Below are 22,105 nucleotides of genomic sequence, written 5' to 3'. Positions count from 1 at the left end.
ATACACTATCACATTAGATATTTAGGTTGATTTTTTTCCAGATCTATGTTGTATACGATTTAATGTTTTGATGGTTTCCTAGTTACTCTAGGATAACTAGTGATAATTTCTAGTTTAGTCTAACACTTGAAACAAGCTAGAGCAGCCGAGTGAGAACGTGGAGTTATACATGGAACATGTGCGTACGCACTTTATTCTTTCAAGTCTTGTTAATTGGACACACGTTCGCAAGGAAAGCACTAGCTGATGCATGCTTTCACCCATGTTGGAGAAGTGCGCATATGTATGTGGTTCAAAAAAGACAAGCTATTGATGACAGCCAAAGCATGTAGCGAAACAATTCTGATATGTGGAGAGAAGAGACTAGCAGTGACGTCCTTTACATACATGTTTGTGGAGAATGATTAATGATGGTGGTGGTGGTTCTGTGGTTGATGCCGACAGCACCACTACTCTTGGTGCTCGGTGAGAAAGATAGAGAGGGAGGTGGCTGCGCGCATGAAATGGGGAAATGGTTTGATGACGTCATCATCACTTCAGCAGGATTCAGTTATTAAAATTTGAGCGGTGCTATTCACACACCCATTCAGTTATTAACTAGAAACAAATCCCGCGTGATGCTGTGGGGCAGAAACTTATTTTGTTTTGTGATTTGATTAACAAAAATAACTAAGTTATGCTTAAATGATATACAAGATATGCGAAATGAAGTCGTTTGAAATTATTTTATAAGTTAGGTTACATTGTCTCAACCTAGTTCTAGTTATCACACCATTTTGATTAATATGATCTCAATACAAAAGATTGCCATGTAGGGAACAAAAAATAACTTCATGACAGTAGTCCTCCACTTACATTGTTCAAATGTATGCAAACCATTGTTTGCTAAAAAAAAAAAAAAAGGCATGCAGAATATGAAATACTAATACAAAACTCATATGCTCTGATTCTGATTCTGATTCAGAAACATCAAAAGTACACAAATAAGAAATGAACAATTCTGTAATTCACTCCAGATTATTCATTCAGTTTCTCTCTGTATTGATATAGCCTCAAACAGCTTTGCAAAGTAGTTGGGTGTGAGTTTAGTTTAGCCTAGCTTTGCACACAGGGCCACAGGAGAGATAACTTGGCCTGCACCAAGCAATTACACTATCAATGTTTTCAAATATTTATTTTTGGATGATATACTACATAGAAGAGTAGCTGCCAACTCTAAAGTTCATAGCAATTGTGATACAAAACAAAATTATTCACTGGCACAATTAAAAGCGGAAAAAAGGCTATAGTAAAATCAATAATAGCCAACAAAAAGAGGAGAGAAAAGGCAAAAAAAGAAAAACACAAACATTGAAGATAGATGTTGTACGAAAAAAATCAATTCAGTCAGGAATAATAGCTATAAAACCTGCAAGGAAGAGCAACCAGAACAAATTTCAATTGAAGCAAAGTAGCAAACATGAAGGAATTTAATATTAAAGGAAAACCATTTATAAAGTTAAGGTAAAGACCATAAAAGCTTGATGTTACTAAACTTGTAGAAATGGAGGACAATTCACATTATTCAAAGAAAGTGAGGCAGACAGACATTGAAAATTGACAACCAAATATCCACACTTATTTGCATAGTTTATCTGCAGAAATTACAAAAGGGAACTCGATGACCACTTCATCTTAACCTGGAATTACTCTTCATATATTTGTGATAGTATAAAATAGTAGTTTGGCTTAGTGAAGATCATAAAGATAGTTGTTTTAACCTGATAGAAATAGCAGAACTTGTATTGCTCAAAGTTAATTCAATCACTCCATTGACCAGTTATGAAAAGCACTTGGAAGAACAAAATTGTCAAGTTCCATGTATCAGGGGACTTCAGTTAAGCAAAAATTATGGAAAACTAAAAGAGGACACTATCATGAAGAAGTATATCATGCTTAAATGAACAAACAGGCACCAACCCTTTTCCTCTTCTTCTTCTTATTTTCTCAAGCAATCATGAAAATTCATGCAAAACATTGAAAAGTATTCATTCAGGAAAACCAAAAATGATAGAGTAAATGTTATTACTTACAAAGAAATTTGGTCATTAAAGGAATGCAGTAACACACCTTGCCTGATACCTCGGGAATGATATGATTCACTTGAAGTCAGTTTCTGAGAAATTACACAGACGTCAACCAATCGACATGATAATCTGTTGAATACCCAAATGCAAATTGATCTAAACACACCATGTTGTATTTTCGATTAGACAAAGAACTTGTACATCTCTTTAAACTTAATTAAATGTATGCACTGAAGTTTCATGGATGTTAATCATCTATTTTTGATTGGGTTTTTCGATTTCGGATCACACAACTTGAATCATGCTTAATTGAATTCAATTAATTGCTCTTAAATCTCAGCTACCCACTACTTCAAAACCCACAAATCGTTCAACTCAAATAGAAAAACAAATTCCAAAATCCAATTCTCACCACCATACATGGCAAACCAACCTTCCAAATTCAATCAGGAACTGAAATACCACAACTTGATGTATTGAATTGTTCTTCCTCTTCCCGTGTCCTGTCCTTCCTCTCTCTGGGATAAGCCTTCACTCTCTCTCGCTCTCGCAGAAGACTCATATAGTCATATCTCTCCTCTACCTGTGAGTTTTTTTTTTTTTTTGAGATGACTTTTAACTGTGAGTCTGAGATATGTGGGTTATTCGTAAGAATAGAGAGGAAGCAGAGGCAAAGTCGCCAATCCACTATTCATAAGGCAAACACTCCTTTAGTATATAGTATAATTTAATTCAATTTATTTTTATAAATTACTCTAATTACCCTCCCTTACAATTTTGATTTTTTTTTTTCTTTTTTCTACTTGGCAAGACAATTATCATCTAAATTGCAAGGTTTGTCCTCATACGAGTAGGAGCGGTAAGACGCATAGGGGTTCCAATATTGCACCTACCTTATTAAAGTTTCTCGTCTCTTATAGATTGGCAATAAGCCATTTTTAGATGCATTTTGCAAATTTGAAAAATATCTAGGTACAAAAAAGAAAAAAAAAATTGGAGTATAATTCAAAATTAATTGAACAAGACTTAACTGATCGATTGGCAAGACAAATGCAGACACACGCATAATCAATGGTATGAACCTCTTTTCTTTTTTTTTGAATAAAGGACTGATGCGGCTGCCCTCAAACCTTGATTAATGAAACTGTCGAATATAAAGGGGGGACATTAAGCCTAAACCCCTTATTACAATAAGCATCTAGAGTATGTCCTGAAACAATATCAGGAATCTCTACATAAGACATGTATTCTAACAAGCACCAACTAGCAAAAAGTGCACTAATGGCTACTCCATTTGCTTTGACATAGCGGTGACATAACGGAAAGATAACTCGATATGTAACTAAATTATCGCGTAGAATAATTACCAATAGCCCAACTTTCCTACTATGTTGCCGCCAGAGAGTAGATCCGACGACACTTAGCTTCACCCTGCCACTAAGCGGCAGCGACCATTTGACAAAGCAAGAGACTCGCGGCCTACCTAGAGCAGATAAGGCACTCTAAGTGCACACACATGCACAATGCCTGACTAGTCGTACACAACTAATGTAGGGATTTATTACTCGCATAAAACGACATATAACTAACCAACATAAATAAACTAAAACATAAAATAAACTTAGACCAAGGGCAGGGCCCAAAAAATGAGCCCAAGCCCATGTAGCTAGAGGATCAAAGCCAACATGACAAGCCCGGCCCAATACGGTTTTAACCACCGCCGATATCCTGGCACCTCCGTCACACCTCCACCCAAAAAATGAGCCCAAGCCCATGTAGCTAGAGGATCAAAGCCAACATGACAAGCCCGGCCCAATACTGTTTTAACCACTGCCGATATCCTGGCACCTCCGTCACACCTCCACCTATTTCGGGTCGCCGCCGTCATCAGCTCTCCACCAGCCTCACAACCTAAGCTGCTGGCCATCATTCTACCCAAATCAGATCTGGGGTCACCCATAGATCCAAACCAGAGCAGGTCATCCATCGTCCCTCTGCTACTGACTTCGCACGATCCCGACATTGCTCCCAAACCACCAAACTAGGGACTTCCGGCCAGCCCCGCAACAGCAGCGTCATCTGCCGACCCCGCCAAAGAGTACCAGACCACTACTTGCCATCAACCGCGATCTCCACAGCCACTTCTCTCAAATCCCAGCGATCCAGATCGGATCCACTCTGATTGAGAACCCAACAACCTCACCACAGACCTGTCCTTGATGGACGAACAATCAGACCCATCCGGCTGCACCTAGAACGTGCCTACGAGGTTAATGACGACGCTGAGGAGGAGGGCCGCCGGACGAGTGCAAACACGGCTAGGGGTTCTTCCTGTTTTGGCTCGCGGCGCTCTCGATGATAAGAAATTTTATCCACAATAATAGATAACTGTAATGAAAGAATACTAACCCGTAAATAAAAGTTTAACATTACGCTGAAAAAAACACTAGGCTTTGGAACATTATTTCCAGTATGTAAGAAATAGATCCTACGCAATAATATCTCAAATGTTACAAAATAGCATCCAAAAAAAGTACTATAGCACTTCAGTCAAAAGATTGTTGTTACGTAATGGCACTACGAATCTGCAACAAAACATAAATAAAAAGAGCATGATGTTAGTCAATGCAGAGTTTTATAATGGATATCAATAGTCACAGAAACTTTCTTTGATTACTTCCTCATCACTCAAAACTTAACTTCTTCGTGCAAAATCTAAAGATCATGGTGAAAATTCTGATGTAAGCAAAAAATTTGAATCATTAACCCTACATAAGATTTTAAGAACATTATCTAATGACCTAGAAAAAGAGTTTACCTCATTAAAATCGTCAATGTTCAGGAAGCAATAAAGATGCTCCTTATTTCAGTTAATATTTTAGTTGCCTTGAAAAAATAAAGAAGACAAAACACGCAATGTCCTTGATTACTTCCTCATCACTCAAAACTTAACTTGTTCATGCTAAATCTAAAGAGAAATTAGGAAATTTGATACCAATTTGTCACACCCCAAACCTGGCATATGACTTAAGGAGTTCTCAAGCAAGAGAAATTTAGAATAAGACCAAATTTAACACAATTTAAAGTGGAACCTTAAGGCAGGAACAGTTCAGCTTTGGAGATTTACTAAAAATTCGTTTGTGTAACACTTAAAATTTTTCAAAATCAAAGTAAACACATTAAGGTAGAGCACGCTAAAATTTCATGCAGTTTGGACTTTGGAGTTAGGGAAGTAAGGCAAAACTTGAACACAAACTGACTTGCAAAATAAGGGTTTTGAAGTTCTTGTCTGCGGGAAAATAAGTTTTTAGAATTTGACGATGATTGACTTGCAAAATAAATAAAAAATAATCAAAATTGCAAGAGATGGTAGTTAGGGTAATTTGTAATAGAGAGTTTCTATTGGGACCTCTTAATCTACTCACTAGACCTCTCTCATTTTTTAATTATTCAATGATATATGTATCCTTATACAAAAAGACTGTTACAGACAACAAATTAATAAGGAAAATACTTTTTCCCTCTGCATAGATTTATAATTATGGAAACACATTTACTACTTTAATTATTCATTTACATTTTAGTTCTCATTTCATATTTCTCTTTTTTTTTGTTTATAAAAACTTTTGAAGAAGAAAAAATCAAGAGAAAATGCATTCAAAATTACCTTGTGAATTATATAAAAATAAAACTAGGGTGGTGCTATTCACACACCTATTTTTTCTATTCACACACCCCCTTTATTTTTTTATTACTTTAATTCAATTTTTTTTTACAAATTACCCTAACTACCCCCCTTGCAATTATGTTTCTTTTTCTTTTTTCTTTTTTCTGTTTTCTATTTAGAAAGTCAATCATGAATCAAACATCATTATACAATAAATCAATTTTTTTGCTACTAAAATGTTATGATAGGAAGATTTTCTACGTAACACTAATTTTCAGCAGTAAATATGGTTTTGCTCTCTACATTCTGATTGTTAGATAAAAAGGTACTAGACCTAATTCAACATTGTGAAGAGAATGCCAATACAATAACTAGTTGGTTATTTAGAGTAGTAGTTACAGTTACTGAACTGAAATGTATAAATGGTAAAAAGTTGGTACGCATATAAAAATGATATGCATAAACCATAGTTAGGTTGCAAAACCAAAGAGTAAAAAGTTGCACATGATGATCTTATAGTTGCAAAAAGCAAGCTATCCTTATTTCAACACATTTAATTCCTTTCAACTAGAAGCAATGATAAAATTGTCAACACAAATACTTCAATAATGTATATTGGAGCATGAATTACCCAAATAATTTAGCAGAAAATAACAAAAACCAATGTATCAGTCCACAACATCGCTTCATAAAAATAAAAGCTAATAAACAAGAGTAACTAGAAGCATTAAAACCAATCAACTCTCAATAAAAAACACAAACCCTTGCTAAAACCCACCCCCACCCCCACAAACAACCACTCCTTATCTCTGAAACCCCCCTCGTATTATAGTTTTCCTATGGCAAAATCTTTCGTATTCTAGCATAATATAGTAGAACAAATCATGTCAATAATCATAAGGCTATCATTATTAGGCTGCTGTAAAGTTCTATAGTTGCTTAATGGATTCAAATACACCAAATAATTTAAATTAGAATCTAACCAGGAATGATGGATTCAAAGAGGCTCAAACGATCACTGAACTCATATTTTTCTTCCATGTCTCTATTGCAAATCAAGTGTAAAATTTTCTCCAAAGATGGGTCTAAAGTTGCTTGTTCTGCTTTGATTGAACTTCAAAGTATCACATTAGAGAGATCGAATGACTATGCTAGAGAAGTTTTTGATTAAAAAAAAAAAGGGAATCAAAAAGTGTTTTGAAGTCCTTTGTGCCTACGGGAAAATAAGGGTTTAGGATGTGGGGATGATTAAATTGCCAAATAGAAAAAGAAAAAGGAAAATGAAAAAACTTAATTGCAAGGGAGGGTAGTTAGGGTAATTTGTAAAAAAAATTTGAATTAAAGTTATAGAAAAATAGAAGGGGTGTGTGAATAGAGAAAAATGGTGTGTGAATAGCACCACCCTAAAACTATGATGTAAGAAAGAAAAAAATAGACAAAGGTCTTTCTCTTGAGATCATGAAACAGGGGATAGAGAGCCCTCATAAGAAGTTTGTGAAGCAGCATATAAGACAAAAAACAAATAATAAAAGAACAGAGCATGAACAAATTTAATGTTGCAACCTATCTAAAATCCAGCATGCAACCATAAACCATAAAAACTAAGCTTTGAAAATTCATAATTAAGCATGAAATAGTAGGCTTGAAAAACCCTAGATAAATTTCCATTAATTAGCTACACTATCTTTTTTTAGTAATTATCTCAGATTTTTTTTTGTTTGAACAATGTCAAGTTTCTTATGTGGTAAACAAATAATTATGGGAGCATTAAAACTCATCTTGAATGCTCCAAAATATATATATTTTTATGAGTAAGGTTAAGTTAGGTATTTAAAAGAGGTTTACTTAGCAAATTTTACTTCTTAAAAAGCAAATAGGAGGTCTAAAGAGATGAGATATCAAATGAGCAAATATGGAGGTTCCAATAGAAAAACTCTTTGTAATAATAATATATATATATATATATATATATATATTTTCTTTTTTTAAAAGGATCAAAAGATTTCACTAAGGCCCCATGATGACAGAAAATCATGATATGGAATGTGATTTAATTTCATCTTCTATTCAGATATGCCGTTTGGTTGTAATTAAAAATTGAAAAGGAAATAAAAAGGAAGATTTGACTGGAAATTTTCTTTTAAAAAGTGGGGTGCAACACGAGGACTTCCCAAGAGGTCACCCATCCTAGTACTGCTTTCGCCCAAGCAAGCTTAACTTCGGAGTTCTGATGGGATCCGGTGCGTTATTGCTGGTATGATCGCCCAAGCAAGATTTGACTGGAAATTGACTCCTTCATAAAGCCTTAATAAAATTACCAGTTAGGGGTGATATTCTATTTCCATTTCTCATTGTCAAAGGTAAAATTATATTAATTATCTCTCTAAAAATTTATATTCCCCACCAATATTCTTTATAAATTGATGTACTTTAATTAGTAAAACCGCGTTATTGAATAGCACCGTCTAAAATTTTTATAAAATAAAGCTCTCCAAAAAAAAAAACACTGTTCACCGCTGCTCAATGCATACAAGAATTTTCAATTCGCATAAGGCTCTAACATCGTCTTCTACCTTCGTGATCAGTCTCTGCAATTCTGATGGGAGTCCAAGCCCCAGCCCTGAGCTTCAGGTTCGTTGATAATTTCCTCTTGTTTGCAACGCAATAGTTTTAGCGAATCCATTAGACAACAATTTTGATTCTTTATTTTTTTATTTTAGTTCATCTGTTAGATCATTGTTCGTTTCGATTGTGGCGCTTGTCTCCCTCGTCCCATTCTCTTTCCCTCAGAGCGATTGATCTCATACCTCTGATCAATCTGTTTGATCCATCTAATGGCCGGTAGGTATATTTGATCATTCTTTCTATCCAGACCTAGGTTTAATTGGAATTACAGAGCTGGCTATTGTTTGTAATATGTGCATCTGTTCATGATTTGAAGATGATTTCTGGTTAGCTTAAAGCTAATGCTGGAAGCTAAGTTACGCCTTATTCTTTGCTAGCATTTGTTCCGTTTTGATATATATGCGTGTCGAAAATTGTGTGTGATTGCACTCATCTTTCTTATTAGCATTGTTATTGTTACTACTTTTGACGCCTAGAAATCCCCAAGCCTCCTCGGTGAACTTGGGCTTGGAACTGGGGCCTCGAAAAATAGCTAGGTCGGTAGTGCTAGAGGGGGTTGGAGCCTGTGAGGGAAGCAAACCATGGGCCTGAAGCCGTTCAGTTTGTCTACAAGCTTGTACAAGATCGTTGCAAAAGTGTTGACCAAAAGATTAAGGCCAGGTGGTGAAAGACACTCATCTTGTGTCTAGGGACCTTTTGCTAAAGAATAGGTAGATTCTTGGTGCAGTTCTGGTGGCAGATTAGGTGCTCGATGAGGTGAGAATGGAAAAGAAAGGGGGTCTAGTTGAAAATTGACTTTGAGAAAGCCGACAGTCATCTGGACTGGAATTTTTTGGATTCTGTATTGGGAAATTAGGGCTTGGGACTCAGATGGAGCAAGTGGATTGGGTGGTGTCTTAAGTCAGCAAATTCTCCTGCAATTTAAATGGAGATCAAGAGGGAAGTCTGAAGGTACTAGAGGTTTGAAACAAGGGGATCAGTCTCCTTCTTTTCTTTATTCTGATTGGTAACTGTTTTTAACCAGACTAACAGTGAGGGCTGAGAATTGTAGTTTATTGAAGTTTGGCTGTAGGGAGAGAAAATATTGAATTTACTCACATTCAGTTTGCTGATGATACCATTGTCTTTTTTAGATGATGAGCAGAGTTGTGCTGATCTGAATTTGATCTTAGAGAGCTTAGATTTGGTTTCAGGGTTGAAAATAAACAATGATCACCTTAGTGATTGGAATGTGGTTTCCAGGAAGTACTAAAGAGAAGGAGGTCTGGAGATCTGAAATTTCATTGTGAAGAATATCTCGCTGGGGATGTGGCTGTGGAGATTTCCTATGGAGAGAGACTCCTTGTGGCACAGTCTAATCACAAGTATAGTTATCATGAAAATAAATCAGACTCTAATCTTGTTCATCAAGGTTCTAGCAGAAGCCCTTGGAAGGACATTTCAGCTGGTTTGGACAATTTTCAAGTGTTTTCAGATTGTAGTGGGTAACGGGAGAGGAGTAAGATTCTGGGATGACAATACAATTGGACGGGGTACAAACTGTTTAATGAAACGTTTCCAAAACTTTTTAAACCGTCAAGATTCAATCACACATTTATTGAACATCTAGCCATTCTAAACATTTTTCCGGTGAGTTGGAACTTTGGTTTTAGGACAAACTTTACATGATGAGGAGACAAGGGAAGTTTCTTTATGTGCTTGGATTGGTAGAAAGAATTAATTTGGTGAGTTCAAAAAGAGATGTGAGGAAATGGAAGTTGGAAGCATTTGGTACTTTCTCCTGCAAGTACATTCACAATTTTCTGAATGAGGTAGCTCTGATCGAAGCTTTTCTCCTGCAAAGTTCATTTGGAATGCCAAAGTTCCTCCAAAGATGAAGGTCTTAGGCTGGTTGGTGGCGCATCAGAATGAATGCTCCTTGGATGCTTCAATGGAGGAGGCCAACTTGCTGGTCTCACCTCATTAGTGTGTCTTGTGCAAATTCAATGGAGAGAGTGCAAATTTTTTGTTATTAATATATTTTTATTTTTGTGCATTGTGGGGTGACTGCCTATCCTCGGCAGAAGTTATATACGGAGGCTGGGGTGGTTTAGGAGTCCCCAGTGGAGACTTCTGCTTTGTTTTCTGAAAACCATTATCAGTTTGGTAAAGGGAAGAAAGCCAAAGTGTTGTGGGCCTGTGGTGTCTTGGCTGTTTTTTGGGTACTGTGGATGGAAAAGAAATAGGAGAATTTTGAGTTAAAGGGGCAGAGATTGAGGAACTTTGGGAGTGAGTGAGATTTTGGTCCGCTCGTTGGCTTCAGTTTCTGAGGCTTTTAAAGATCACAGCTTCTCTTGTATTTTGAGGGACTGGCAGGCGGGCAGAATTAGTTTAGCAATTTTATTTCTCTTTGGGAGTTTCTTTTGGGGTTACTGTTTTTTATCTTTCTGCTGTACAGTTTGCGCATTGATGCCTTTCACTTTTACGTTTGGACTGCATAATAATGATGCCTTTTGCAGGTAATGGTCCTCCGCCAAAGCCGTGGGAGCAAGCAGGCTCCTCCTCTGGGCCTGCACCTTTTAAACCATCATCAGCTGGAAGCACAAGTGATGTAGTGGAGGCTTCAGGAACTGCTAGACCTGGAGAAATAGTATCAAGTACTGATAAAACCGCCATAATTAATCGAAATACTCTTGGTAGGCCTGTTCCCTCTAGGCCTTGGGTGCAGAACTATGGAAGTAACACATATGGAGGTTTGTGAACAAGTTCTTTTCCCTCCCTCCCTTTGTTTGTGGCTTTCCATTTTTCTTGGCTTCCATTATATCTCTCTCTGTGTGTGTCATTTTTTTAATATTAATTTATGTTATATTTGCCTATGACAGGCTATGGCTCTACTATGAACTATAACTCAGGTTATGGCTCTGGAATGACTGGCATATCTGGAATGTATGGCGGTACATATGGTGGCAATGGAGGATTATATGGTGGAGGGATGTATGGCAACAGCATGTATACCGGAGGATATGGTGGGCTTTATGGTGGATCTTCTGGGATGTACGGGGCTGGGTCTTCTGGGATGTATGGTGGTGGAATGTACAATAGTGGCATGGGAGGCCCAATGGGTGGCTATGGAATGGGCATGGGTGGTCCTTATGGAGGTCAAGATCCAAATGATCCATATGGTGGTCCTCCATCTCCACCAGGGTTTTGGGTTTCAGTACTTCGGGTGGTAAGCATCTCCTTTTGACTTGGTAGTAATTTCTGTTGGAGGGATGAAAAATGCTTGATAGCTAATATATTATTATTTTATAACATTGTAGAATACAGAACTTTCTAATGAATAAATGAGGATGCTTTATTAATAGGTTTCCTTACTACCATCGAGATCAAATAAAGTTTTTGTTAGAGTGAACTAGTTGATGATACATTTAATACAGATACTCTCAATTGTTCCTGTTCTTGCAGATGCAAGGTGTGGTTAACTTTTTCGGTCGGATTGCAATTCTAATAGACCAGAATACACAGGCATTGCATTTGTTCATGACTGCTCTTCTTCAGGTTTTTATCTGCCATTATGTATTCTAATTTGTCTCGAGCATAGAATCAACACATTGCTGCAGGAAAAATTAGCAAATGCATTGGCAACCCTTCAGAATGAGGGTTTAGAGCTGTAGAAAGTCCAAAAATTTAACATGTTTGGCTAAAGTTTATGTTGTGTATTGCTATCTTCCTTTCGTACTTTGTTGTTAAAGTGGTAATCCCATCCCTAAGTTGCCTTGTCTTCATGCAAAAGAATGGTTTTAGGCACCTGAATACTAAAATCTATGGCGGTCAAGCTTTTACATATTCTCACTTGCTTGGTTATAGTGGATAATTGCCATAGCCGTGTGAGCATTTAAATCATCTCAGAAAATGCTAAAATTCTGCTGACTGTTTTGACAATACTCTGTTGCAGCTTTTTGATCGCTCTGGTATTTTGTACGGGGAGCTAGCTAGGTTTGTATTGAGAATATTGGGAATCAGAACAAAACCCAAGATGGGGCCTGCACAAGGACCCAATGGTCTTCCGTCTCCTGGACCCGGCAGCGCTTCTGAAAACCGTAATTACATTGAGGGGCCAAAGGCTGCTCCTAGCGGTTCCTGGGAGAATGTTTGGGGAAATGATACCAGTAAATGACAGAGGCAAGACAAATCATTGTCATTTGATTGGCCTGTGAATCTCTTCTTCCGTTCAGTTAAACAGAAGAAAGAAGAAAACATCTGCTGACTCCTCATTCTTAATGAAAACCTGTGCAAATATGATTGTAGCATCGAAGTCCTGTAGTCTCTGCAACTCATACCGTAAGTCTGATCGTGGGTTAAATGGTTAAATGGTAAGCTCTGTGTCACTGGATGAAATGGTCAAATGGTTACCATGGCAACCTCTTTTGTATCCATAACACACCGCTGCAATAAATGTCTCTTTTAACCCCAAAATAATTGTCTGATCTACTGGAATTTTGTAATGTCGGGTATTTTGCTTGCTATGCTTCGGCATGATTATTGGATGAGGAATCTGAGAGAGTTCTAGTATTTCGACTTTAACTTGTATACAAACTTTATGAAATTGTACAGGAGTTAATTGATTACTAACTTCATCTGACAAGATCTGTTCATCTCATCGAAACCTAGTTTCCATGAGACACCAGAATTAACCGTGTGTTCCAGAATCCAGAGCGAGGCCATGATTGTTCACAACTACAGATAATGAATTATCAACACGAACGTTCATATTTTATGGGTGTTGATGAGGGATTGCTGACGAGTACCTGTGTCATTTTATATTTGTATGCCTAACATTGAGCATCTGCAAACTTTTGCTGAATATTTGGGAGCCAGAAACAACTGTATGAGTGCTGATGCTGGTTCTGTACGATGTGAGAGACAGCATGTCAGCTAAGGACATTGGGTAAGAAGTTCTGGGATAATCTTTCAGTGGCTCTTTCTTCGCGAGCACATAAGGACCTTGTCAGCTACTATTTTAATGTTTTCATGCTCTCCGGAGCGTGCTGAACAGAATAGGTTTGATCCTCCAAACATTGATAACGATAATGATGTGTCGCAGAAATTAAATTTGGAATATCGTAGAGGATACAGAGTACCCTGTGGTGGTAATTCCTGTATATATAGATGCTTCTGCCTATAATCAGGAAGAAACACTTCCATGGTTGCCATGAACACACTGAGTATGCTTATCACATGGATAGTTGGAACGAGATGGTGCCGTGGTTGGTTGCAACGATGTTAATGAATGATGGGGGTGATACAGATGATGGCCCACGATCATCTCATTCTGGGAATTCCCCCGGTGATTTTGGCGGAGCCACCAAATCTCAGCTTTTCGAGTCAAATACCTGATCATAACGGGGAGGATTATGGTCTATATTCAAGATGAGTCTTGCATATCCTACGAGTATCAGCGAGAGAGTTAATCGATAATGATGCTAGTGAACATGCTCCTTCTCTTGATGAGTAGCATTTGAATTAACCTTTGTGCTTTTGAGTGACAATGTTCAAGAGGAAGAATCCTTAGGGTGCTTTAGGGTGCTAGGAATGGCAAGTGCAAGGACTCAAACTCGGCTTTGAGCTCTATGCACTCCCTTAAAGGTGAAAGTAGATTTCCTTCAATGTCTTGAGGTCTTAGAAGACGGTGAGTTTGTAACTGTATTAGTACTCCACCTACTAGACCTGCCAAATTGAAGCATACTTGCCCGCGCGTTCTGGCGGGGTCCTCCGCTTGTGCTTTGCCACCAAAATGTTTAATTTGAGCATTTTATTCGTACAAGGAGATCCACAACTCCTCCATCGATCTCCTTTTCTCAACAACTGGACAAACAAACCAAATCATTTGGTGAGGCACTCACTACTTTAACGTTACGTACAAAATAAGAAAATAATTTCTTACGTATAAAAAGAAAATGTTCCATAAGACATAACAGAGGGTCGTGCAGGTCATGACATCACCTTAATGACCATCTCGAGCAGCTTAGACGCGTCTATGTATAAATCGGCATTGAGTCTCAATCTCTAAGCTTTGAATATGAATACCCTGTTGGAGTGATGGGGAGTTTCGTACCAAATCTAATTTAGTCCCCACACAACTCTGCCATGAATGAGGCATTTTAACAGTGGTGCTCGCCCGGTCAGCAATTAACTAAGAAAATGATGCTCAATCATCCTTGGATGTAAATCTAATGGTGGAGGGTGGTTGTGAATTATTTTCTTGATTAGTCACTAACCAAGTGAACATTTCTGGCCATTTTAAAGCTCCTAGCCCCTAACTTTCAATGTAAATGGGGAACCCACTCCCACACCCATAATGCCAAATTCGGGCAAGCCCCTTGGTGTCAGTGTCCTCAGAACTAGTTTGCTCATCTCCTACTAACTAGTGACTTTCGTTCGTGAGATCTATGACTCTAATCTAATTAAAATAAAATAAAATAAGAATCACCCAACTAAAGAATACTTGTCTTAACAGTGGTGTTCACCTGGTCAGTTGCAGATCAAAAAATTTATGCTCAATAACCCATAGATTTACATCCAAGGGTGGAAAATAAAATACCTCAACTTAATAATAATTCTTTCTGCAATTATATTTACATCTATAAGGGTGGTTGAGTATTATTTTCTTGGTCAATGTGAACATTTTCGCTTATTTTAAAAGTAATGCAATGTACATATTTATGGTCACAGTATATTAATTTTTCTTTTTTGGTTACATAATCAATTTAATTTTGACCGATTGAAAAACAAAAATCATCTCCATTAATATTACGAATATTCAATTCTCCATTTCCATCAAATCCTTTTCAAAAAATTGGTCAAACCACGAAAACTTTCCTTATATGTTTAAATGCGAACCGCAACTCTGATCCAATGGCTGATGTTGCAAGTTCGCATCAAATCCGCACAGTCTTAGCCCGCACCTGATAGCCGCCCGTTGCCATTGAATCAAATTCGCTTGCTATTTAAACCAAGTCGTGCATTGCAGTTGCAATGAATTAGGAGGCATCAGTAAATTCTCCATAAGGAAAGGAACCCAGCAGAAGAACAAGGAGCGAGCTAGCTTTTCCGGTAAATTCCACCATTCCTTCGTCGTTGATTTTCTTCATTTCATTCTTCAGATCTACTCACATTTTCTTTTGTTTGATGATTTATGAATGATTGAGTAACCATGATGGTGATTCGTGTTTCCATACATCTGATCTGATTCTGTTGCGGTTGATAAATTTTGGGTGTGGTTTGATAATTCTAGATCTACTTGCATTTGCGTGGAATGTGAATGTGATTTTGATTCTTGGTAATGAAGGTATTGTAGTTGCAGCTGTTTTGAGCGTTCTGTTTTGAATTTTGTACAATTGGAGGATGAAAATGTGGTTTATTGAATGGATCTGGTGATTGTCAATGCTTCATTGAGGGGATCTAGATCTGGATCATTAATATACCTTTGGCGATTTGATTTGATCTCAATTATGATCAGTAATGTTGTCAAATGTATTGATGATTCTCAATAGGGATCCCAGATTTGTATTTTTCATGTTTTCTTTATTCGTGAAACGTCGGCGTTTTGTCTTAGAGTATTGTTTGTCTCTGTACTACTGTGTCTTTATATTGGTTCATTCAATCGAAGAAATGAATTAGTATTCAATCATGTTTTTGTAACCTGACTTAGGGAATGATTAGGCTGTTGGAATTAGCTATAATGTCTCTTCTGGTGTATGTTGTTGTTGAATTCAGTTTATCATATTCGTCCACTACCGAGAACGTCAGTGATAATTTTTTTTTTCTTTGTTTCTATTTATCTTACCTTAATCTGATGAATAGGTTCATCTGAGATTTTTTCTTTGGTGTATAGGTTTATCTAATCTTAACATAGTGAATAGGTTTGTTTGTTTCAAAACTGATCACACTGGATCAAGAACCTTGTCTGGTGGATGTTGTTTTTTATTTTTGATGTGAACCTTGTCTGGTGGATGTTGTTTTTTTATTTTTGATGTGAACCTTGTCTGGTTTCTTCACCATATAATTTTCTTTTAGATCTAACTACCTCCCCTATCATTTGAATAATGCAACCCTTTTGCATAGCTAGAGTATATATTATGTTTTAAATTCCTTGTCTGGTTTCATTTTGTTTGGCATTTTACTTTTCTTTTTTTTTTTTTATCTTGTTTTGATTATGATATAAATGAACATAATATATGAACAGGTTATAGAGTGAAACGAAAATGGTGAAGATCTGTTGCATTGGTGCTGGATATGTCGGGGGTCCTACGATGGCAGTGATTGCACTCAAGTGCCCCTCTGTTGAAGTTGTTGTTGTTGATCTTAATCAGAAACGGATTGATGCTTGGAACAGTGACACACTTCCAATTTATGAGCCTGGTCTTGATGATGTTGTCAAGCAGTGCCGAGGCAAGAACCTCTTCTTCAGCACCAAGGTGGATGAGAGCGTAATGGAAGCTGATATAGTGTTTGTCTCTGTCAACACCCCAACCAAAACAACGGGTCTTGGAGCAGGCAAAGCAGCCGATCTGACTTATTGGGAGAGTGCTGCTCGAATGATTGCTCGTGTATCAAAGTCCAGCAAAATTGTTGTTGAGAAATCTACAGTCCCAGTCAAAACAGCTGAGGCAATAGAAAAGATTTTGACCCACAACAACAAATCAGAAATCCAATTCCAAATTCTCTCAAACCCAGAATTTCTTGCTGAGGGAACTGCAATCGAAGACCTTTTTCACCCGGATCGTGTGCTCATTGGTGGCAGGGAGACCCCTGAAGGCCAGAAGGCTGTCCAAGCATTGAAGGATGTTTATGCTCAGTGGGTGCCTGAAGACAAAATCCTCACCACCAATCTTTGGTCTGCAGAGCTCTCCAAGCTTGCTGCCAACGCATTCTTGGCCCAGAGAATTTCGTCTGTCAATGCCATGTCTGCTCTTTGTGAGGCTACAGGGGCCAATGTTGCACAAGTGTCATATGCTGTTGGCAAGGATAGTAGGATAGGACCAAAGTTCCTTAATGGTAGTGTTGGTTTTGGTGGATCTTGCTTCCAGAAGGATATCCTGAATCTGGTTTACATCTGCGAATGCAATGGCCTTCCAGAGGTGGCAGAGTACTGGAAACAGGTCATTAAGATCAATGATTATCAGAAGAGCCGTTTTGTGAACCGTGTTGTTGCTTCCATGTTTAACACAGTGTCCAAGAAGAAGATTGCCATTCTTGGTTTTGCCTTCAAGAAAGATACTGGTGACACTAGGGAGACCCCCGCTATTGATGTGTGCCAGGGGTTGTTGGGTGACAACGCCGACCTGAGCATATATGACCCACAGGTTACTGAAGACCAGATCAAGATGGATCTCACATCAAAGAAATTTGACTGGGACCATCCTCTTCACCTACGGCCGATGAGTGATACCACTACCCTTGAGAAGGTTCGTGTGGTCAAGGATGCCTATGAGGCAGCAAAGGATTCCCATGGTGTTTGCATTCTGACCGAATGGGATGAGTTTAAGACTCTTGATTACCAGAAGATCTACGAGGGTATGCAGAAACCGGCATTCATATTTGATGGAAGGAACGTGGTTGATGCCAATAAATTGCGTGAGATTGGTTTTATTGTTTACTCAATTGGAAAGCCCCTGGATGCATGGCTGAATGACATGCCTGCTGTGGCATAAAAATAACGGAGTTTGAGTGCTTTCAAGGTCGAAGATCACAGTTAGTTCGATTCTTTTCTATATTTTTCATGGACTTTTGTACTTTCTTTCCTCCATATATTGGTCAGGATATTTGGTATAATTTTTGTTGAAGTAACAGGCCCTTGTTTTGCCTGGCATGAAGTTATTATACCTGTTTTGTTACTTTTCTATTACAGAGGATTGTTAATTGCTTATAATATGTTTTAGTTTTGCTGTAAGCATTTGAATTTTGATTGTGGGTTTAAATTTGAATTAGTACATGCTGTAAGAGATGGAAAGTTTGTTTGTTCTTTGAGTTCTAGACATTCTAACTTGGCTATAGTTTATGTGGACTGTAGTCTTGGATACGATTTCAACTTATGTTTGAGTCCCTTGACCTGGTACTCATTTCTAAACGGCTCTTAAAGCCTAATTATTTTAAGGGAAATGTCTCTCAAATCTAAAATTTCAGAAAAGTTTCACAAATATATCTTACTTGACATTGTTGTGCTGCTGCTGGTTCCAAACTATAGCATTTTCGCCATTTTGTGCGAGGGAGAGTTTACATTAGAAAGGTGACTCTCAGACTCAACTTTTTAACTTCCATCAGGCGGTATGTAGCATCGCTGATTGTAAGAGACTCTGACTTGGTAATAGGGCTTATGGATCTTGGTTGTCATGTGCAGATTTGCTAGAGAATGCCCCTATCAGTCTGCTAGATAGGTTAGATGATCAGGTAATGGTTGACGCTCATATTATAGTAAAAGTTTTGTGGTACATCATTGCACCGTTATATCAACTAATGCACGGATACATCAAGTAAACTTGTTCAATACGAAGATAAAGTAATCTCAAACTAGTCTAGTAAAACATGGAATCGGTCTAGCTCCAAGCAGTGACAGACCCATGATATAAATTTGGAGTGGCCTAAATTTAAGGCTTTTTCATAAGATTTTTTTTTTTTAATACTTCTAAGAATTTTGAGACAAAATTGTAAAGGCAAAAAGAAACAAAAGAAGAAAATTACAAAATAAAAGAGAAAACACAAGCGTAAATTGTCTTTAAGAAGATTTTAATGAAGATTGTTAAGGAAACAACCTGTCACTTTGCCAACTAAACCTAAGACAGTTTACATAAGATTTTAGCATTTATAATCTGTAAAATATTAAACGAATTTTGGGTTGAGGCATAGATATGCCCCTACCTCCGATTAGAACTAATCAACTTAATATAGCACATTATATTATATTAATGTACACAAACCCTATTATTAGCTCCCTTAGTTTCTCACTTTCTCGAAACATTTAGCCATATTTGAAATTTTATCTTGTTATCTTTGGGGTAACGCCCATGGAGTTGGGGTGGTCGTGCTTATCAGTAGATTGCCACTCTCCCAGACCCAATTCCTATAAGGATAAGACCAGTCTTCTTCTTCTTCACTCCGAACTTGTGCTCTCTATAGAGAGAGAACCAAACCCAAAAATGGCACTTCTTCCAATTCAAACTGCTCTCCTTCCCAATCTCAAACCCTCTCCCTTTCTCACACCCAAAAACCCATTCCCCCTCCTCACCAAAACCCACAAGAAGCCCCACTCCACAGTCACCATGATGAGCAAGGAGGCCGGCATCGGCGTCATGGCCACCAAGCTCGGCATGATGAGCTTCTTCGAACCCAACGGCAAGGTCGTCCCCGTCACCGTCGTCGGCTTCAAAGAAGGCAACATTGTCACCCAAATCAAAACCCAAGCCACCGACGGCTACGACGCCGTTCAAGTCGGCTACCGCCGCATCCGCGACCGGAAACTCACCAAGCCCGAAATGGGCCATCTCAACAAGTCCGGCGCAATCCCTCTCCGCCACCTCCAGGAGTTTCGTCTTCAGGACATTGAAGGGTTTGAGCCCAACCAGAAGCTTGATTTCAGCGAGCTCTTCAAGGAGGGTGACCTCGTCGACGTCGCCGGAACCACGATCGGGAAAGGGTTTCAGGGTGGGATTAAGAGGCACCATTTCAAGAGGGGGCTGATGACTCATGGGTCCAAGAGTCACAGACAGCTTGGGTCGATTGGGGCCGGAACCACGCCCGGGAGGGTTTACAAGGGGAAGAAGATGCCTGGGAGAATGGGAGGGACTAAGACCAAGATCAGGAAGCTCAAGATTGTCAAGATTGATAAGGACCTCAATGTGGTTATGATTAATGGTGCTCTTCCTGGTAAGCCTGGGAACCTTCTCCGCATTACTCCGGCTAAGATTGTAGGGAAGAATATCCCTAAGAGTTAAGTTCCAATTTCGGATTTTCGGGTTTTTCTTAGCTTTATTTTGTGAATTTTTGAATTGTCATTGACTCATATCAGTGATTTGGCTGCATTCCTTATAGCATGTAATCTGCCTGTGGCCTTGTTTGTTATGATATTCGAAGCACTTTTTGATTGTAGGAACAAGAATCACTGGTTTATATTGTCTAATATCAAATGTAAGATAGTTTCTGTGAAACTGGAAATATGGTTATGCTAATTAAGTGAAGAAAGTGATCTTAATGTGTGATAGAAAGCTGGTTTTTGGCCTCTTGGAAGCCAGGAAATGAACTAAGACAAGCATGCTGGCTATTTTTCTGTATCATCACTGCATAAATGTGTATTCGTAAATGTAGGCATGTATGTAGCTTCTTGTAACAATTTTTTTTTTTTTAGTTTATAAAGTCCATATGGAACTAGTATCTTCAAAAGAAAGAGTGAGCACAATGTATGATAGAAAAGCAAAAATTTTGACTCAAATATAATACTGTGTCCTGTCCTGGACAAAAGCCTGCCTTAATCCTAGTATTTGCGATTGATGAATGGTACACCTAATTGGAGAAGTTGTTTGCTTTGATATAATGAAATTATGAATAGAGAAATTGGTTAAGAATAGCAGTGAAAGTGATCACTCACTTGAAAGGTTATTTATTTGGTTTTGTAAAGTTTAATATTGTCATTAACTTATGTCAGCTGTTAACTAGTCTTGTTTGGATGAATTTGGCAGCACCTCACTTGGTCATGGAGCAAATATCATTAATTTGAATTATACTTGTGTGCTGTGAAAATGCAAATCTTTTGTAAAATTTTTCCCTTTAAAAAATAAAGTAAGGGCATGATTTCTGGAAAAGCAATCATCCTTGAAAACTACATGGGGATAGTAGAGATACTACAGAAAATAGTGATTTTCTGTGGCATCACTCTATCCTTTGGCTACATGCTCTTTACTTTTTAAATATACGGTCATACTTGCCATGTTTGGTTAGAGCTTATTGGAATACTATTTAACATAACAAAATACATTTTGTACTACTGATGCTTCCTTAAATCATGTTCACGCTACTTGAAATGCCTTAATCCAATTATTCAAGGATTTGGGATTGATGGTTGCTGTTCAGTAAAGTAGGAAATAATTTTCATTATACAGAAGTTACGAGTGAGAAAGAAATTAATCAATACTGATATAAGGACTAAGGAAGGTTTCAAATCAGTATAGATTTCTCCTCTCTATAGAAAGTCAGTATGTATCTAGTTTCTCAAGAAAAGATAGCGGTGAAAGTCATCATCATAATGGTGATTGAAATTTTAAGAAAGAAGAAGAAAAAACTGCAGAAAAGCTCGTACTTTCTTTGGTGGCTTTCACACTGGTTAACTAGTACAAAGAGCGAAGTGCAGGTATTTACACTAAAACTAACTGACTAGTGGTCTTAACAAACTTCTCAACTCTTCCACTATCTATTTTGACATCTTGGACCGAGCTTAATCGTCATTGGCTGGATTATTTCCTTGGTTAGCAAGCTTACTTCCATGATTAGCAAGACAGCGTGACGACCACAGTTTGCTTCTTTGCCAAAGACACTAGTTTTTTTTTTTTTTTTCAACAGACTTGCAATGAAATTTTAAAGATTAAAAACTTTTGGAATCATCATTGTGTCACCTATGTAATGTTTCACAATGGAAACTTTCCACATTAAAGGCCCTCACTGCTTATATTGAGCTGGACCACATATGAACCTATAGACCTGTAACCAGGCTACACTTCTT

General features: G+C 37.8%; 3 protein-coding genes, 1 long non-coding RNA gene and 1 other non-coding gene across 6 annotated transcripts; 3 read left to right on the top strand and 2 right to left on the bottom strand.

Moving 5' to 3' along the window:
• Positions 1 to 812: 812 nt before the first annotated feature.
• LOC112176778 lies at positions 813 to 2,707 on the bottom strand. Its single transcript, XR_002927090.2, has 3 exons — positions 2,500 to 2,707; positions 2,073 to 2,155; positions 813 to 1,134 (listed from the first exon to the last, which is right to left on the bottom strand). It is a non-coding gene; the product is annotated as an uncharacterized LOC112176778 (long non-coding RNA).
• Positions 2,708 to 7,882: 5,175 nt separating this feature from the next.
• On the bottom strand, positions 7,883 to 8,001 carry LOC112183106. Its single transcript, XR_002929712.1, has one exon. It is a non-coding gene; the product is annotated as a 5S ribosomal RNA (ribosomal RNA).
• Positions 8,002 to 8,206: 205 nt separating this feature from the next.
• On the top strand, positions 8,207 to 12,969 carry LOC112180794 (peroxisomal membrane protein 13). 2 transcript variants are annotated; one of them, XM_024319367.2, is made up of 6 exons: positions 8,207 to 8,364; positions 8,454 to 8,574; positions 10,857 to 11,090; positions 11,220 to 11,566; positions 11,803 to 11,895; positions 12,293 to 12,965. In XM_024319367.2, exons 2-6 carry the CDS (start codon positions 8,568 to 8,570, stop codon positions 12,512 to 12,514), a joined length of 903 nt encoding a protein of 300 aa, XP_024175135.1. In that variant the 5' UTR covers positions 8,207 to 8,364; positions 8,454 to 8,567; the 3' UTR covers positions 12,515 to 12,965. The 2 variants fall into 2 exon arrangements, with proteins under 2 accessions (XP_024175135.1, XP_040368704.1); XM_040512770.1 differs by lacking the exon at positions 11,803 to 11,895 and having other exon boundaries at positions 12,293 to 12,969.
• A 2,338-nt stretch (positions 12,970 to 15,307) lies between these two features.
• On the top strand, positions 15,308 to 18,329 carry LOC112194110 (UDP-glucose 6-dehydrogenase 1). The gene is made up of 2 exons (XM_024334369.2): positions 15,308 to 15,450; positions 16,583 to 18,329. Exon 2 carries the CDS (start codon positions 16,602 to 16,604, stop codon positions 18,048 to 18,050), a length of 1,449 nt encoding a protein of 482 aa, XP_024190137.1. The 5' UTR covers positions 15,308 to 15,450; positions 16,583 to 16,601; the 3' UTR covers positions 18,051 to 18,329.
• A 1,148-nt stretch (positions 18,330 to 19,477) lies between these two features.
• Positions 19,478 to 20,570, top strand: LOC112182001 (50S ribosomal protein L3, chloroplastic). Its single transcript, XM_024320427.2, has one exon. It carries the CDS (start codon positions 19,533 to 19,535, stop codon positions 20,325 to 20,327), a length of 795 nt encoding a protein of 264 aa, XP_024176195.1. The 5' UTR covers positions 19,478 to 19,532; the 3' UTR covers positions 20,328 to 20,570.
• Positions 20,571 to 22,105: the final 1,535 nt, after the last annotated feature.

This window comes from Rosa chinensis, chromosome 1, assembly GCF_002994745.2.
Source record: "Rosa chinensis cultivar Old Blush chromosome 1, RchiOBHm-V2, whole genome shotgun sequence".
Lineage (NCBI taxonomy): Eukaryota > Viridiplantae > Streptophyta > Magnoliopsida > Rosales > Rosaceae > Rosa > Rosa chinensis.
The sequence above is the reverse complement of the archived record's forward strand: the minus strand, read 5'-3'. Positions and strand labels throughout refer to the sequence as shown.

Excerpts from the sequence above, each read along its gene's own strand:
- LOC112180794 (XM_024319367.2), top strand. Across the intron at positions 11,091-11,219 it reads TGGAAGTAACACATATGGAG|GCTATGGCTCTACTATGAAC; the intron begins GTTTGTGAACAA and ends TGCCTATGACAG. Across the intron at positions 11,567-11,802 it reads GGGTTTCAGTACTTCGGGTG|ATGCAAGGTGTGGTTAACTT; the intron begins GTAAGCATCTCC and ends CTGTTCTTGCAG.
- LOC112182001 (XM_024320427.2), top strand. The coding sequence starts at position 19,533 with ATGGCACTTCTTCCAATTCAAACTGCTCTCCTTCCCAATCTCAAACCC.
- LOC112194110 (XM_024334369.2), top strand. The coding sequence starts at position 16,602 with ATGGTGAAGATCTGTTGCATTGGTGCTGGATATGTCGGGGGTCCTACG.